We start from the raw sequence: 16340 nt of genomic DNA on the forward strand, positions 1-16340 counted from the left end.
GTGCCCCCTCAGATGAGTTTGATTGACTCTGCAGGGGGTGGGAGAGAGAGCTAGGCATTGAGGTTTTCTCAGAGGCATGGGAAGATATTTGGGAATAAGCAATAAAGCTGTCAATTTGTAATAGGACTCATGCTTTACAGTTGAAGATTCTCCATAGGGTCCACTTGGCTCCGGATCGTTTGTCAAAATTTAAACCAAGTGCAAGGTCTGAATGGGCATTCTTATCCATTGTCTCTGGTCCTGTGATAGGCTTCAAACGTACTGGAAAAACTGTGGAGAGTACAATGGAGGGGATTTTGAGTGTAAGGGTGGAGAAGGACCTGATCTCTCTTCTTCTTTGCCTGCCCAGTGTGTTCCCTGTAGATGCGCATAAGAAAAATCTTGCCAACATCCTCACTTTCTGCGCAAGAAAGTGTATCTTGTTTGATTGGGATCCGTAAATTCCCCAGGCGTGTCGAGTTGGTGGACTATTGTTATGGAGCACATCCGCTTGGATTTTCTCACATGTATAGTACACCACAAAACTGAGAAGTTCCATAAGACATAGCGGCCCTTTTTGGAATAACTGGACACAGAGTTGTCTGCCACACTAATAAGGGCTTTTATATAGCCGTAATGATTGTGCTTTACGAGTGTAATATCCAGAGGGGGGATCTATGAGTGTATGAATAGGTGAAAATTAATGCCCTTGATATTCGAGAGTTAGTGTTTTGTTCGGCTGAGCTGTATTGTTATTATTTATTAGGTTGTTATTAGTTATTATTTATTTAGTTAAGTAGTTGGGTTTTTTTAATATACATATTTATATACTTGTACATGAGGGCAGTTTGGGTTTTTTACATTTTTTTGGGTGCTCTTTCTTTGTATTGTTTTGAATTGTATTGTTTTGTATTAATTGTACTATTAAAAAAATCTATTTTTCAATAAAATATTTTTTAAAAAGGTAACTACATTTTAATAGAGAAAGGAATGGCCTCATTATTCAATCAGATTTAATCTTGTTGTTACCAACTGAGGAGGTTGAAAAGAAGGATGCCAGTTCAACCCATCTCACCTGATTGTAACAATGTGAGGTAATCTCTCACCTTGGATTTAGGGAACAGGAGGTCTCGAGGGGAATTTAAGGAGTTCTTTTTATCCCATTAATGAGTAAGTATCTGGAACCCATACTGATGGAGATGGAAACCCACAAGACATCTAACAAATAATTAGATGAACACTTGAAGTGTCATAGCAGGCTAAGTGTGGATAGTCAGATTAAGAGAAGTAGGTGCTTGATGAGCAGCACAGACATGATGGGCCAAAGGGCCTCTTCCTGTTGTTTCAAAATTCCAGGCCTATATGATTCTATGATACTAGTGAATGAACAGTTAAATTAAAACCAATTAAATTCAACCATTGAGAAAGAAACAGAAAAATGAAGAAGGAGTTGGCTGAATTAGAATGAAATCAAGTACAGAAAGAGAAATAATGGGAGGGACAAGCGTGAAAAGCAGGAAATCAAAATTCAAATTTTAAAATTTATAAGTTTACTATCTGAGAATACAAACAGGAGGAGCTCTTGTGGTTTCAGTGCATAGTGTGCTTTCTTCTTATCCAGAAGCACTTGTTTCGAGTCCCATCCCAAGACTTGCTGATTATAGAAGGTGTGTTCATAAAATCTCCAAGCAAATTAATTGACAACCTGCAAGTCCCTCCTGTGGGTTGTAAGAGCTGGAGAGACTCCTGACCAGCTACATTTGATGTGGAGTGCTGTCCCTTAAACTACAGCTAGCAGCCCGTAGGAAGAAACTTGAGCTACAGTAAGCACGTGGTTTGTCTCCATCCAGTGTCTCTAGACACTGAAAGCTGTCTTAAAAATGAACACAAAAAGTGTTTTGAGATCAATTTGTGGTAATTTGCAACTCATGGATTGTCACTTCTTCTCTAGGTACTACACGATTAGCACATGTGCATTAAAATTGCTGTCACTTTGTTACCAAATTCTTAGGTAATATGTTTTAATACAGTTGGTTTAGTTTGCATCTCAATTGTTTTGTTTATTTACAATAAAACTAGGAAAGAGGTAATTCAACCCACTGTATATGGCATTAACTCTCCTACTGTGATCTAAAACATAGTACATCACATCAGATGTGCTGGCATGTTTCACCATGGTGTTTTGTAAACACAACTTTTTCCTCTTTGTTTAAACAGAAGCTTCCTGGCCAGCAGTGTAATACCGCAGACAGTACTGATGATAGCTATGTTCCTATGAATCCAGGATCATCTCCAATAACGCCTGCGGCTGACTGCACATCAGATGGGTACATTCCCATGAGTCCAGCATGTACAAATTTGGTCTTGCCATCAGTTGTCACAGGCAATCTGCCAATGCCTACACTTTCCACAGACATTGAACCTCCTCCAGTTAACAGGAACCTCAAGCCTCGAGTCAGAAAGAGTAAGGATAACATTTAATATACTCATTTTATACCTGTGTTTCAAATGGTACAAGGCTTTGGCCTTATTAGTTTATTGAGATTGTACTCATGAGAATGAAGAGCACTTATGATATTTTCCTACCAATATCTAAGAGAAACTTACACATTAATGTGGAGTTCAGAATTAGACAGGAAACACTTTTGAAATAGTGAGATTAAGGCTGCTTTCAAAGGTCCCAATATTTGCACATCATTTCAAGTTTAGAATGGCATATTTATGAAATAGTTCATTTAGGCATCTTTAATTTCTCATACAATTTTTATAGCATTGCACATTGGTTAAAAGCAAAATCCTGCAGATGTAGTAACAATGGGCTTGTAAGTGCAAATGTCCAAGTAATTTTGTTTGCAAGAAGATAAACTCTTATAATTTGCTTGCCTATGAGTATTAATTGAGAGGGTTGGATTTTAGTTAAAGCCACAAATGTATTGTTGATCCTAAGAGTGTAAAGTCTTTTTTTAGCAGTAGATTGGTATTCTAAATCAGAAGTTCTCAACTTCTGATTTGATGTCCTAGTTAGCTATTTATGTTATGCCTGGCACGTTAAATTTTCAAAAGTTTGGAAAAGGAGGAAGATTGATGCTGAGGGATAGAAGACAGAATTCATCAATTAGTTCTAGCCAAGAGACAGTGACTAATAGGAAAACAGAGGACGTTGGCTATTAATGGTAGAATAATAAACCGAAGTTCATTAATAACTGAGATAATTTCTCTGATTAAGAGAGCTAGTACAGGAATGGTGTGAAACTGTTCCTCTGTCAGCCCCAGATTTCTCTTTAGTTTCTCAAATGGAGGTGTTCCATCTCACTTCTGGAAAACCACACATATTAAAAATAAAAATAGAAAATGTAATATCCTGTATTACGTACTGGAAATAAAAATAGAACAGGGAAAGAAATTGTGGTGGGAAACTTGATTGGAGTTTTAAAACTAAAACTGAAGGTGCCAGATATGAGCAGCTGGCAAATGGAAAAAAAAAGACAGGTGTAGAGCTGTTGCTTAGATATTTCATGAAATTGCTTGTTAGTTGTTGACTTAATTGATGTGAAATGTTATATTTTGGGACTTGGAAGATTTACTTTTCTCCTGTTCAACTCCAACTGTCTGTTAAATGAAAGGCAATGCTTTATTAACTGTACTTGATCGCCTGCCTCAATTTCAATCCTATTGCTACTTTTACAAATACAATTGAACAACTTATTAGTAGAAGTGTCATTAAGAGGATTGAATCCATTATAACCTACACTCCTGACTGCCACCAATTTACAAACTAAGGTTCATTCACCCTTCATAATGACTTCAGTCTAACTTTTTAATTTCTATGACCGCATACTTTGGTGGCCTCTATGATTAATAATATCTGAATCAGCCAAATCAGGCCAATATTTCTACTGTGGCCTTACACTCATTAGTTATAGGTTGGAACTGCGCTCAAAGATGTTTCATCTGAGCATTTTACAAGGAATGTAAATTGCAATCTAATCTCACTGAGCTAGTAAATTGTGTCTTCATTTAAATATTAAACTAGTGGGGATACCATGTGGCAGGATTACATCCATTTCAAGCATGCACTGGGACTTCTGATGATTTACAGCTTGAAATTTACTTGCATTTCTCAACCTTCTACCAAAGAGTTTACTTCTAACTGGTATTGAATGCCAAGTTCACACTCATGCCATCCCTAAACCCTCATTCATATGGAGTATTGTGTGCAGTTTTGGGCTCTATATCTCTAAAAATATCTATATTTTGGGCAGGATGTACTGGCCTTGGAGTGTGTTCAGAGGAGGTTCATGAGAATTGTCCCAGAAATGAAAATCTTAACATATGAGGGATGTTTGAGAACTCTGGGTCAGGATTTGATGGAGTTTAAAAGGATAATGGTGGATCTAAATGAAACTTACAGAATATTGAATGGTTTGGACAAAGTGGATAGTGTCATAAGGATGTGCAGCATGGAAACAGATCCTTCAGTCAAACTCATCTGTGCTAACCAGATATCCTAAGTTAACTTAGTCCCATTTACCAGCACTTGGCCCATACCCTTCTAAATCCTCCCTATTCATTTACCCTTCCAGCCACCACCACTTCCTCTGGCAGCTCATTCCGTACATGCACCATCCTTTAAGTGAAAAAGTTGCCCCTTAGATCCCTTTTAAATCCTTCCTCTCTCATTCTAAATCTATGCCATCTAGTTCTGGACTCCCTCACCCAGGGAAAGGACCTTGTCTATTTACCCTATTCATGCCCCTTATGATTTTATAAGCCTCTATATGGTCACCCCTCAGCCTCCGATGCTCCAGGGAAAATAGCCTCAGCCTATTCTGCCTCAACCTCAAACCCTCCAATCCTGGCAAAATCCTTTTAAATCTTTTCTGAACCCTTTCAACTTTCACAACATCCTTCCTATAGGAGGGAGACCAGAATTGCACACAACATTGGGAGACACTATGTTATGTCCATTATTAGGAGACACTAGGACCTGAAGGCACAGCCTTAGAGTAAAGGGAAAATCTTTTAGAACGGAGATAAGGAGAAACTTTTTCAGCCAGAGAGTGGTGAATCTAAGGAATTCACTGCCACAGAAGGCTGTGGAGGCCAGGTCATTGAGTATGTTTAAGACTGAGATAGATAGATTCTTGATTCAATGTGGGTTCAAGTGTTACTGGGAGAAGGTGGGAGAATGGAGTAGTGAAACTTATCAGCCATGATCAAATGGTGGAGCAGACTCGATGGGCTGAATGGGCTAACTTCTGCTCCTCTGTGTTATGGTCTTACGGACTTATATCCTTGTTACTTCTAGATTTGATGATTCCTACACGCTCCTGAATGATAACTGCACAGTACACCCTGTAGATTTGATTGACCTTCAGTGACTCCCAACCAAACAAAATTTTGAGTTTAAAATTATCATCCTTGCTTTCAAATATCTCCATGTCTCTGTAAATTACTCCAGCTATACAACCCATCAAGAGATCTGCACTGTAATTCTGGTTTCTTGCACAATCCAATTTTAACCACTCGACCATTGGCGACTGTAACTACAGTTGCCTAGATCTCAAGCTGTGGTGTTCCCTCCAAACACCTCTCTACCTTAGTCTCCTCCTTTAAGACTGTCCTTAAAATCTACCTGTTTGATCAAGTCTTAAGTCATCTGACTTAATTCTCCTTACATAATAAACTAAAGTACTGCTGGTGCTAGAAATCTAAAACAAACTCAGAAATTGCTGGAGAAAGTTAACAGGTCTCAGGTGTACCCTAGAACTCTGTGGGAATCTAGGGAAGTGATTGCTGGACCCCTTGCTGAGATATTTGTATCATCGATAGTCACAGGTGAGGTGCCGGAAGACTGGAGGTTGGTTAACGTGGTGCCACTATTTAAGAAAGGTGGTAAGGACAAGCCAGGGAACTATAGACCAGTGACCTGATGTTGGTGGTGGGCAAGTTGTTGGAGGGAATCTTGAGGGACAGGATGTACATGTATTTGGAAAGGCAAGGACTGATTCGGGATAGTCAACATGGCTTTGTGCCTGTGAAATCATGACTTTCAAATTTGATTGAGTTTTTTGAAGAAGTAACAAAGAGGATTGATGAGGGCAGAGTGGTACACGTGATCTATATGGACTTCAGTAAGGCGTTCGACAAGGTTCCCTGTGGGAGACTGGTTAGCAAGGTTAGATCTCACAGAATACAGAGAGAAGTAGCCATTTGAATCTAGACCTGGCTCAGATGTAGAAGACAGATAGTGGTGGTGTAGGGTTGTTTCTCAGATTGGGAGCCTGTGACCAGAAGAGTGCCACAAGAATTGGTGCTGGGTCCACTACTTTTCGTCATTTATGTAAATGATTTGGATGTGAACAAAAGAGGTACAGTTAGTAAGTTTGCAGATGACACCAAAATTGGAGGTGTAGTGGACAACAAAGAAGGTTGTCTCAGATTACAACAGGATCTTTATTAGATGGGCCAATGGGCTGAGGAATGGCAGATCAAGTTTAATTCAAATAAATGTGAGGTGCTGCATTTTGGGAAAGCAAATCTTAGCATGACTTAATGGTAAGGTCCTAGGGAATGTTGTTGAACAAAGAGACCTTGGAGTGCAGGTTCATAGCTCCTTGGACGTGGAGTCGTAGGTAGATAGGATAGTGAAGAAGACATTTGGCATGCTTTCCTTTATTGGTTAGAGTATTGAGTACAGGAGTTGGGAGGTCATGTTGCGGCTGTTGAGGTCACTTTTGAAATATTGCAATTCTGGTCTCCTTCCTATCAGAAGGATTTGTGAAACTTAAAAGGGTTCAGAAAAGATTTACAAGAATGTTGCCAGAGTTGGAGGATTTGACTATTGGGAGAGGTTGAATGGGCTGGAGCTGTTTTCCCTGGAATGTCGGAGGCTGAGGAGTGACCTTATGGAGCTTTATAAAATCATGAGGGGCATGGATAGGATAAATAGACAAAGTCTTTTCCCTGAGGTGGGGGAGTCCAAAACTAGACAGTTATAGACTTAGGGTGACAGGCGAAAGATATGAAAGAGACCTAAGGGGCAACGGTTTCACACAGAGGGTGGTACGTGTATGGAATGAGCTGCCTGAGGAAGTGGTGGAGGCAACAATTAAAAGGCATCTGGATGGGTATATGAATCGGAAGGGTTTGGAGGGATATGGGCCGGGCGCTGGCAGGTGGGACTAGTTTGTGTTGGGATATGTGGTCGGCATGGACTGGTTGGATCGAAGGGTCTATTTCTGTGTTGTACATCTCTATGACTCTATGAGATTGGGTAGTATTTGTGGAAAGAAAGCAGAGTTACTATTTCGAGTGACCCGTCTGGACTCAAAATGTTAACTCTGCTAATTCTTTTTATGTTTCTCGCTGTCATACTACTTCACAGGAGCATATAAATTCCTGTGAAACTCCTTGACATGTTTCATTATATTAAAGGTATGATATGTGTAATTTGTAGGTAAGACAGAGACTGAGAGTGGCAGCAGTTAAGGCCTTCTGTGTCAAGAATAATCATGACCGGGATTATTCTATCCAGGTTTGATCTGTTGCAATAACCCCATGTCACGCTGTCATGTGACTTGATATTGATCAGTAAAGATGAAGGGATATTGAGTGCATTACAGGAAAGACAAGTGATGCTGAACCTAAAAAAAAATAGAATGAATATCCAAAATTTGTAACATCTATTCATTTATTGACTATCCCTTGTTTAGCACTCTTAACTCAACACTAAAGAAAAGTCACTTTGTCACAAGAAAGCACATAGAATGGGGGATTAGATTCCTGATCTGTAATTTTTACACTAAAATCCTGTTGGGTGCCAGGAACCTAACTGACCCCAAAATCCCCTTACTCGTTCACAGTCATCACAACACTTTTGCCATTCCTCCCAGTTACTGCTGCTCTCCAAATCCTCCGATTTACTTTCCCCAATCTCTGCTTCTCTCTCCCAAACCCCTTGCTTGTTCCCTGACACTTGCTGTGACTCTTTCATCACAGAAAGAGAGCTGGCACAGGAGTCAGCAAGTGGGAAACAGTGTGTGCTGGTAGGGACACTGAACCTGACAGTGGGAGGGTCAGAGGAGGGAAATAAATGACTGGGAGGAGCAGCAAGTGGGAGGTAATGAGTATTGGGAATGTTGACAACAGGAGAATTGGGGAAGAAGAAGTTTGATCAAAACAGAAATGAGGATTCACAGTTACAATGTGCTTCTTGGAGTGTACAAAAGAACCTCAGAGAAACAAAAATGATGACTTTTTTGCGCAAGTTTCCAAATTTACAAACTGCACTAAAATGGAACCATGCTGTTAGGGTCCACCCCAAAAGTGGGTATCTATACTTCATGCTCATGATCACCAGAGTAAGTGGCAGGGGTGGTTTAGAACATATATTTTGCTTGAGTAAGGATGTAAACCATCATAACCCCAATATGGGGAATATAGGTTTTATGTTCAGGATAGATGATCCAGTGTTATCATTTCAATGCTCAAATTTTTGTTTATTGAGTACTTAATAAATGTTTGATTTAGCTAAAAAAGCTGCTTTTGCATTGTAAAGTCAAGGGAATCATGGGAAAATATTTTTCAAAGTAGAAGTATATTAATGAATCTGAATGCTTTTTTATTATGGTTTAAATTACAGTGAAACCGCCACCTTTAGATCTGACGAGCCTATCGACAATCAGGGGACATTACAACCATTCTTGTGTCAATAGAACGTGCAGTATGCCATTGTAAGTATACTCACTCATGTGAACAGGTTTTCCTTTATTCCAGTTTCCCTCCTTTCAGTTTTGAGGATACTTACACCTACTGGGATTTAATTTCGTACTCATTAACAACTCTCTCGTATTTAGCCAAAGTCTCAACCATTAAATATTGGGTAGAGAATTCCAAAGATGCCCAATACTTTGAGTGATAAGCTTCTCATCTCAGTATCCTATCCAGAAATGGTGACCCTTGTTCTAGGTTCACCAGCTCACATAACCCTGAACTTTTCAATGAGATCACTTCTCATTTTCTAAACTCCAGAGAATATAGATCCAATTTACTCAGCTTCTCATTGCAGGACAGTTCTGTCATCCCAAGTACCAGTTTTGTGACCGTTGTCAAATGCATTTTGGAACTTCAAGTGTACTACATCCTTTATCTGTCCTCCTTGTTACATTTTTAAAATCTCTAATAAATTTGTCAAACAAGACTTCTGCTTCATAAAGCCATGTTGACATGTTCTAATCATACTTTATTTTTCTAACTGCATTGATTCCTTAATACTACTTTCTAGTATTTTCTTGTCAACTGATGTCAGGCTAACTAGCCTGTAGTTCTGTTTTGAGAGGGTAGTACTAGAAAGGCACAGCAGCTCAAACAGCATCCAAGGAGCAGGAGAATCAATGTTTCAGGCATACGCCATTCATTAGGCTCCCTAGTTCTGTTTTCTTTCACCTTGATTTCTCAGTAATGGAGTTAGATTTACCGCTGGACTCTTTCAGAATGTGAGGATTTTTTTAAAATCCTAACCAGCTCATTCATTCTGTCTTCAGCTATTTACTTTAGAATTTAGGCCCGGTCTACTCAATCTCTCCTCATAGCACAATTCCCTCATCAGTCTCATAAATCTTTGCTGCATTCCTTCCAAGGTAATCATTGACTTCTTTAGGTAAGGAGGCCAAAACTATACAGTACTCCAAGTGAGATCTCACTATGGACCAATACAATTTCAGTAAGACTTCTTTACTCATACATTCGAGTAAAAAATGAGGTCTGCAGATGCTGGAGATCACAGCTGCAAATGTGTTGCTGGTCAAAGCACAGCAGGTTAGGCAGCATCTCAGGAATAGAGAATTCGACGTTTCGAGCATAAGCCCTTCATCAGGAATAAGAGAGAGAGAGCCAAGCCGGCTGAGATAAAAGGTAGGGAGGAGGGACTAGGGGGAGGGGCGATGGAGGTGGGATAGGTGGAAGGAGGTCAAGGTGAGGGTGATAGGCCGGAGTGGGGTGGGGGCGGAGAGGTCAGGAAGAGGATTGCAGGTTAGGAGGGCGGTGCTGAGTTGAGGGAACCGACTGAGACAAGGTGGGGGGAGGGGAAATGAGGAAGCTGGAGAAATCTGAATTCATACCTTGTGGTTGGAGGGTTCCCAGGCGGAAGATGAGGCGCTCCTCCTCCAGCCGTCGTGTAGTTGTGTTCTGCCGGTGGAGGAGTCCAAGGACCTGCATGTCCTCGGTGGAGTGGGAGGGGGAGTTAAAGTGTTGAGCCACGGGGTGATTGGGTTGGTTGGTTCGGGCGGCCCAGAGGTGTTCTCTGAAGCGTTCCGCAAGTAAGCGGCCTGTCTCACCAATATAGAGGAGGCCACATCGGGTGCAGCGGATGCAATAGATGATGTGTGTGGAGGTACAGGTGAACTTGTGGCGGATATGGAAGGATCCCTTGGGGCCTTGGAGGGAAGTGAGTGTGGAGGTGTGGGCGCAAGTTTTACATTTCCTGCGGTTGCAGGGGAAGGTGCCGGGGGTGGAGGTTGGGTTGGTGGGGGGTGTGGATCTGACAAGGGAGTCACGAAGGGAGTGGTCCTTGCGGAACGCTGATAGGGGAGGGGAGGGAAATATATCCTTGGTGGTGGGGTCCGTTTGGAGGTGGCGGAAATGGCGGCGGATAATATGTTGTATGCGCAGGTTGGTGGGGTGGTAGGTGAGAACCAGTGGGGTTCTGTCTTGGTGGCGGTTGGAGGAGCGGGGCTCAAGGGCGGAGGAGCGGGAAGTGGAGGAGATGCGGTGGAGGGCATCGTCGATCACGTCTGGGGGGAATCTGCGGTCCTTGAAGAAGGAGGCCATCTGGGCTGTGCGGTGTTGGAATTGGTCCTCCTGGGAGCAGATGCGGCGGAGACGAAGGAATTGGGAATATGGGATGGCGTTTTTACAGGGGGCAGGGTGGGAGGAGGTGTAGTCCAGGTAGCTGTGGGAGTCAGTCGGTTTATAATAGATGTCTGTGTTGAGTCGGTCGCCCGAGATAGAAATGGAAAGGTCTAGGAAGGGGAGGGAGGAGTCTGAGACAGTCCAGGTGAATTTCAGGTCGGGATGGAAGGTGTTAGTAAAGTTGATGAACTGTTCAACCTCCTCGTGGGAGCACGAGGCAGCGCCGATACAGTCATCGATGTAGCGGAGGAAAAGGTGGGGGGTGGTGCCAGTGTAGTTGCGGAAGATGGACTGTTCCACATATCCTACGAAGAGGCAGGCATAGCTGGGGCCCATGCGGGTGCCCATGGCAACTCCTTTAGTTTGGAGGAAGTGGGAGGATTGAAAAGAGAAGTTATTCAGGGTGAGGACCAGTTCAGTCAGTCGAAGGAGGGTGTCAGTGGAAGGGTACTGGTTAGTGCGGCGGGAAAGGAAGAAGCGGAGGGCTTTGAGTCCTTCGTGATGGGGGATGGAGGTGTACAGGGACTGGATGTCCATAGTGAAAATAAGGCGTTGGGGACCGGGGAAGCGAAAATCCTGGAGGAGGTGGAGGGCGTGGGTGGTGTCCCGAACGTAGGTGGGGAGTTCTTGGACTAAAGGGGACAGGACCGTGTCGAGGTATTGGGAGATGAGTTCGCTGGGGCAGGAGCAGGCTGAGACAATGGGTCGGCCGGGGCAGGCAGGTTTGTGGATTTTGGGCAGGAGGTAGAAACGGGCGGTGCGGGGTTGTGGGACTATGAGGTTGGAGGCGGTGGATGGGAGATCCCCTGAGGTGATGAGGTCCTGGATGGTCTGGGAGATGATGGTTTGGTGGTGGGAGGTGGGGTCGTGGTCAAGGGGGCGATAAGAGGAGGCGTCCGCGAGCTGGCGTTTGGCTTCAGCGGTGTACAGGTCAGTGCGCCAAACTACCACCGCGCCTCCCTTGTCTGCGGGTTTGATGGTGAGGTTGGGATTGGAGCGGAGGGAGTGGAGGGCTGCACGTTCTGAGGGTGAGAGGTTGGAGTGGGTGAGAGGGGTGGACAGGTTGAGTCGGTTGATGTCACGGCGGCAGTTGGCTATAAAGAGGTCGAGGGCGGGTAGGAGGCCTGCACGGGGTGTCCAGGTGGATGGGGTGTGTTGGAGGCGGGAGAAGGGGTCGTTAGAGGGTGGGCGGGAGTCTTGGTTGTGAAAGTAGGCACGGAGGCGAAGGCGGCGGAAGAATTGTTCAATATCTCGCCGCGTGTTGAACTCATTAATCCGAGGGCGTAGGGGAACGAAGGTGAGGCCCCTGCTGAGGACTGATTTTTCATCCTCAGAGAGGGGGAGATCTGGAGGGATGGTGAAAATCCGGCAAGGCTGGGAGCTAGGACCTGGTGTGGGACTGGAGCTGGAGCTGGAGCTGGGGGCGGGGTTAGGGGCGGGGACAGAGATCGAAGTAGGGGCGGAGTTATTGCAGTTGCATGTTTGCTTAACACAAACTTAGCAATCTCACACTAAGACTCGTGAACTAAATGGGAGTTTAGTTTATTTGAAGAAATAAATTCAACAATTAAAATATTTTCTCACACTAAATGATGCAAGCTAAAATGCGTAATGGCTGCCTGCCTCATTTTCTACATCCTGGTGTTTGGTCATTAGAATATTTCCTCGTAAAGTGCCAACAATTCCAATCCCTCTGTAACAACAGAAAGCACATAACTTACCTTCCTAATTGCCTTCTGTTCCTGCATGTTAACTTTCTGGGATTCATGTATAATGTCACTCAGGTCCCTCAAATAGCAACATTTCTTAGGGTCCCAATTTTTAAATATATTCTTTCTTCTATTTTCTCTTTCAAAGTGAATTACTTCAAACTTTCCCATACTCAGCTATAGTTTCATCAACTTGTTTAACCAGTCAATATCTCTTTCAAAGACTTTGCATTCTCCTCATCGCTTACTTTTCCTTGTTATTTTATGTTGTCAGCAAACTTGGATATTTTCATACAGTTCTTTCATCTAAGTTAATGATATGAATTATATATAGCTAAACACCAAGCACTTATCCTTGTCTTGCCTCACTAGTCTTAGTCCAGCAATCTCAAAACTCTCATTTACCCTGCTGGTTACAAAAATCAGGTGGTTGTTCTTCGAGTTCAAAGAAGACAATGAATGTGCAGATTCATTGCCAATGAATACAGAAAGGTTATATATATAGACCAGGATAGATTGTTGGGGATATTTACTCTTAGGAATTTGAAGCTCTCGACTATCTCCACCTCACGACCATTGATACAGACAGGGGCATGTCCTCCACAATGCTTCCTGAAGGCAATGACCAGCTCCTTCATTTTGCTGACATTGTTGTAGAGATTGTTATCTTTACACAATGCCACTAGGTGTTTATCTCTGGATAAAAGCAAATTACTGCAGATGCTGGAAAATCTCAGCAGGTCTGGCAACATCTGTAAGGAGAGAAAAGAGCTGATGTTTCAAGTCTAACTGACCCTTTGTCAAAGCTTTGTCAGATTTGACAAAAAGTCAGTTAGATTCGAAACGTTAGCTCTTTTCTCTCATTTACAGAAGTTGTTTATCTCCTTTCTCTACCATTCCCGTCGTTATTTAAGATCAAACCCACTACAATGGTGTCATCAGCAAATTTGTAAATGGATTTAGAGCTGAATGTGGCCACAGCATTGTGAGTGTACAAGTTTAGTAAGTGGCTTGAGGGGCCACCAGTGTTGAGGACTATCGTGGAAGAGGTGTTATCACCTACCCTTACTGATTGTGGTCTGTGGGTCAGGAAATCGAGGATCCAGTTGCAGAGGAGGAACAGAGTCCTAGGTCTTGGAATTTGAAGATGACTTTTCTTGGAGTTATACTATTGAAGGTGAAGCTAATATCAATAAATAGGAACCTGATATAGGTGTTCTTGTTCAGATATTTCGGGGATGAATGTAGGGTCAGGCAGATGGTGTCTGCTATGGGCCTATTGTGATGGTTGACAAATTGTGATAGATAAAAGCAATCAGGGAGGCTGGAGTTGATGTATGCCATTACTAACCTCCCAAGTGCTTCATAATGATGGATGTCAGAGCCACCAAGTGGTAGTCATTAAGGCAGGTTGCCTGATTTTTCTTTGGCTCTGGGAAGATGGTAGTCCTCTTGAAGCAGTTGGGAACCTCACATCTAGTAAGGAGAGGTTAAAGATTTCTGCAACTCCTCAGATCCTCCCAGACAGGATCTGAGTGCATGACCAGGAACTCCATCTGGGCCACTTGCTTGCCACAGGCTCACCCTCAAGAAGGCCAATCTGATGTCTGCAGCAGTGACTGTAGGTGCAGGTGAAGAAAACATTAAAGAGGACAGGTGCTAGAAAGCAACACTCCTTCATTTCATTTGAAAACACCCACAAATGGATTGGATGATTTACCATTTAAAAAGACCTGGCCTATCATTCCCTTATGGAATAGCTGAGTAATCTTGATAAATTTCTTTAGACAAACATGCCATTCCAGATTTGTCCAGAAGGCCACCTTAACTGGCCAATTACTGCTCCATTAGTCTCCTGTCAATCACAGTCAAGTGATGGGAAAAGTCATTGACAGTGTTATCAACTGGTATTTACTCAGCAATAGCTTGATCACCAATACTCAGTTTGGATTTTGCCAGAGTCATTTAGCTTCAGATGTCAAAATAGCCTTGGTCCAAACATGGAAAAAAAGACAGAAATTCCAGAGGCAAATGAGAGTAACTATCCTTGATAACAGGCAGCATTTGGTTGTATGTGGTATCAAAGAGCCTTCCTAAAATTGAAGTTCATGGGGATCGGCAAAAAAAAACTGTCCACTAGTTGGACATACCAAGTACAAAGGAAAGTGGTCATGGATGTTGGAAATGGATTATCTCAACCCGAAGACCTCACTGCAGGATATCCACTGGCTATCCTAGGCCCAACCATTGTCAACTGTTTCTTCAGTGGTCATCCGCCCAAGATAAAATCTGACCTGGGGATGTTCACTGATGGTTGCATGTTTAATTTCATTCACAATTCCTCATATACTGAAGCAGTCAATGCTGTACACAGCAAGATCTGGACAACATTCAGAGTTAGGCTCTTAAATGGCAAGTAACATTTGCAACCCCCAACTGAATCTCCAACAAGAGAAAACCTAACCACTGCCTTTTGACGTTCCATTATGTTGATGTTGAGTTCTCCATCATCAATCTATAGGGGATACCATGCACATGAAACTGAACTAAAGTGGCTATATAACTACAGTGGCTACGAGATCCTTACTACATCGTTATTGCAACCTGCTAAATGTGATCTTGATTTTCCAAAGTCTGAAGGCCATCTACAAAGAAGTAGTCAGCAATGTTCTGGAATACTCTCTACTTGCCTGGGTGGGCACAGTGACAACTTTGAAAAATGTCAACACTATCAAGGACAAAGCAGCCCTTGTGACCTGTACACATCCATCAACTTGAGCATTTAGACCCTCCATCATCAGTACACCATGGCATCAGTGCATTACAACTACAAAATACACTGCAGCAACTTGCTATGGATTCTTTGAAAGCAACTTCCAAACCAATGACTTCTACCATAGCAAGCACAAGAACACCATAATCAGCAAACTACCTTCCAAGTTGCATACAGTGATTGCTTGGAAATGTATTACTATTTCTTCATTGCTACAGAATCAAAACCCTTAAACTTCCTAACAGATCGTCCACCTAAGGTTATATCTCCACCACATGGATTGCAGCAGTTAGAGAAGGTGGTGCACCAGTCTTTTGAGAAAACTGGCTTTGCTAGCGAATCCCATTGTGAATAACAGTTTTTAATTTATTTGGGGGTGTGAACTTTGCTGGCTGTGACATACATTGCTGTTTCTAGTTGCCCTTGGGAAGGTGGTGATGAGCTACTTGCCTCTTGAGCAGCTGCAATCCATTATAATTTCAGGTTGTAATGTATTCCAGTTTTCCATTTTCTTTTCACCTCTAATTTAAGGAATGCTAAGCCTGGTTACAGCAGTATTTCAAGAACAGGTAAGCTTCTGCTGTCTGCAATATCACAATCTGAATGATGCTGAAAATTTACTTGTACGTTTTAGAGAGCATTCAGTTACCATCAGATAGTGGGATACAAGAACCAATCGTGATACTTAAACAGCTGAGATGAGCTAACCCACTGCAGATTAGAAATTGATTGAAATGTGTAGCTCAGCTGCACAGTGGATGACACCCTCACAGATTAGGCTGTTATGTCTAATTAATTTAATGGCTAATTTTGGTGCTCAGGCATGAATGTAATCCCTCTAAATCTCTTCGCAATACTTTTGGGACAAAACTGAAAATCATAATTTTACATTTGGCAATTAATTAGCCAATTATTTTACTGTATTTATCTTTGATGTTTTTACTTAAAAGATTCTTATTCAAAATTTT

The 16340-nt window shown here is 42.4% G+C and overlaps 1 protein-coding gene across 3 annotated transcripts in view; it reads left to right on the forward strand.

Annotated features, from left to right (window-relative positions):
• The window catches only part of gab3 (GRB2 associated binding protein 3), a 140927-nt gene that overhangs the window by 114751 nt on the left and 9836 nt on the right, over positions 1–16340 (forward strand). For all 3 annotated transcript variants that reach the window (XR_009645177.1, XM_060832120.1, XM_060832121.1), the window contains exons 6-7: positions 2197–2443; positions 8624–8714. Coding sequence is in view for 2 of the 3 variants with exons in the window: in XM_060832120.1 (XP_060688103.1) it covers positions 2197–2443; positions 8624–8714 (338 nt within the window). In the remaining variant the exon portion in view is untranslated. The remainder of the gene's footprint in view (positions 1–2196; positions 2444–8623; positions 8715–16340) is intronic.

Source organism: Hemiscyllium ocellatum, chromosome 11 (assembly GCF_020745735.1).
Source record: "Hemiscyllium ocellatum isolate sHemOce1 chromosome 11, sHemOce1.pat.X.cur, whole genome shotgun sequence".
NCBI lineage: Eukaryota > Metazoa > Chordata > Chondrichthyes > Orectolobiformes > Hemiscylliidae > Hemiscyllium > Hemiscyllium ocellatum.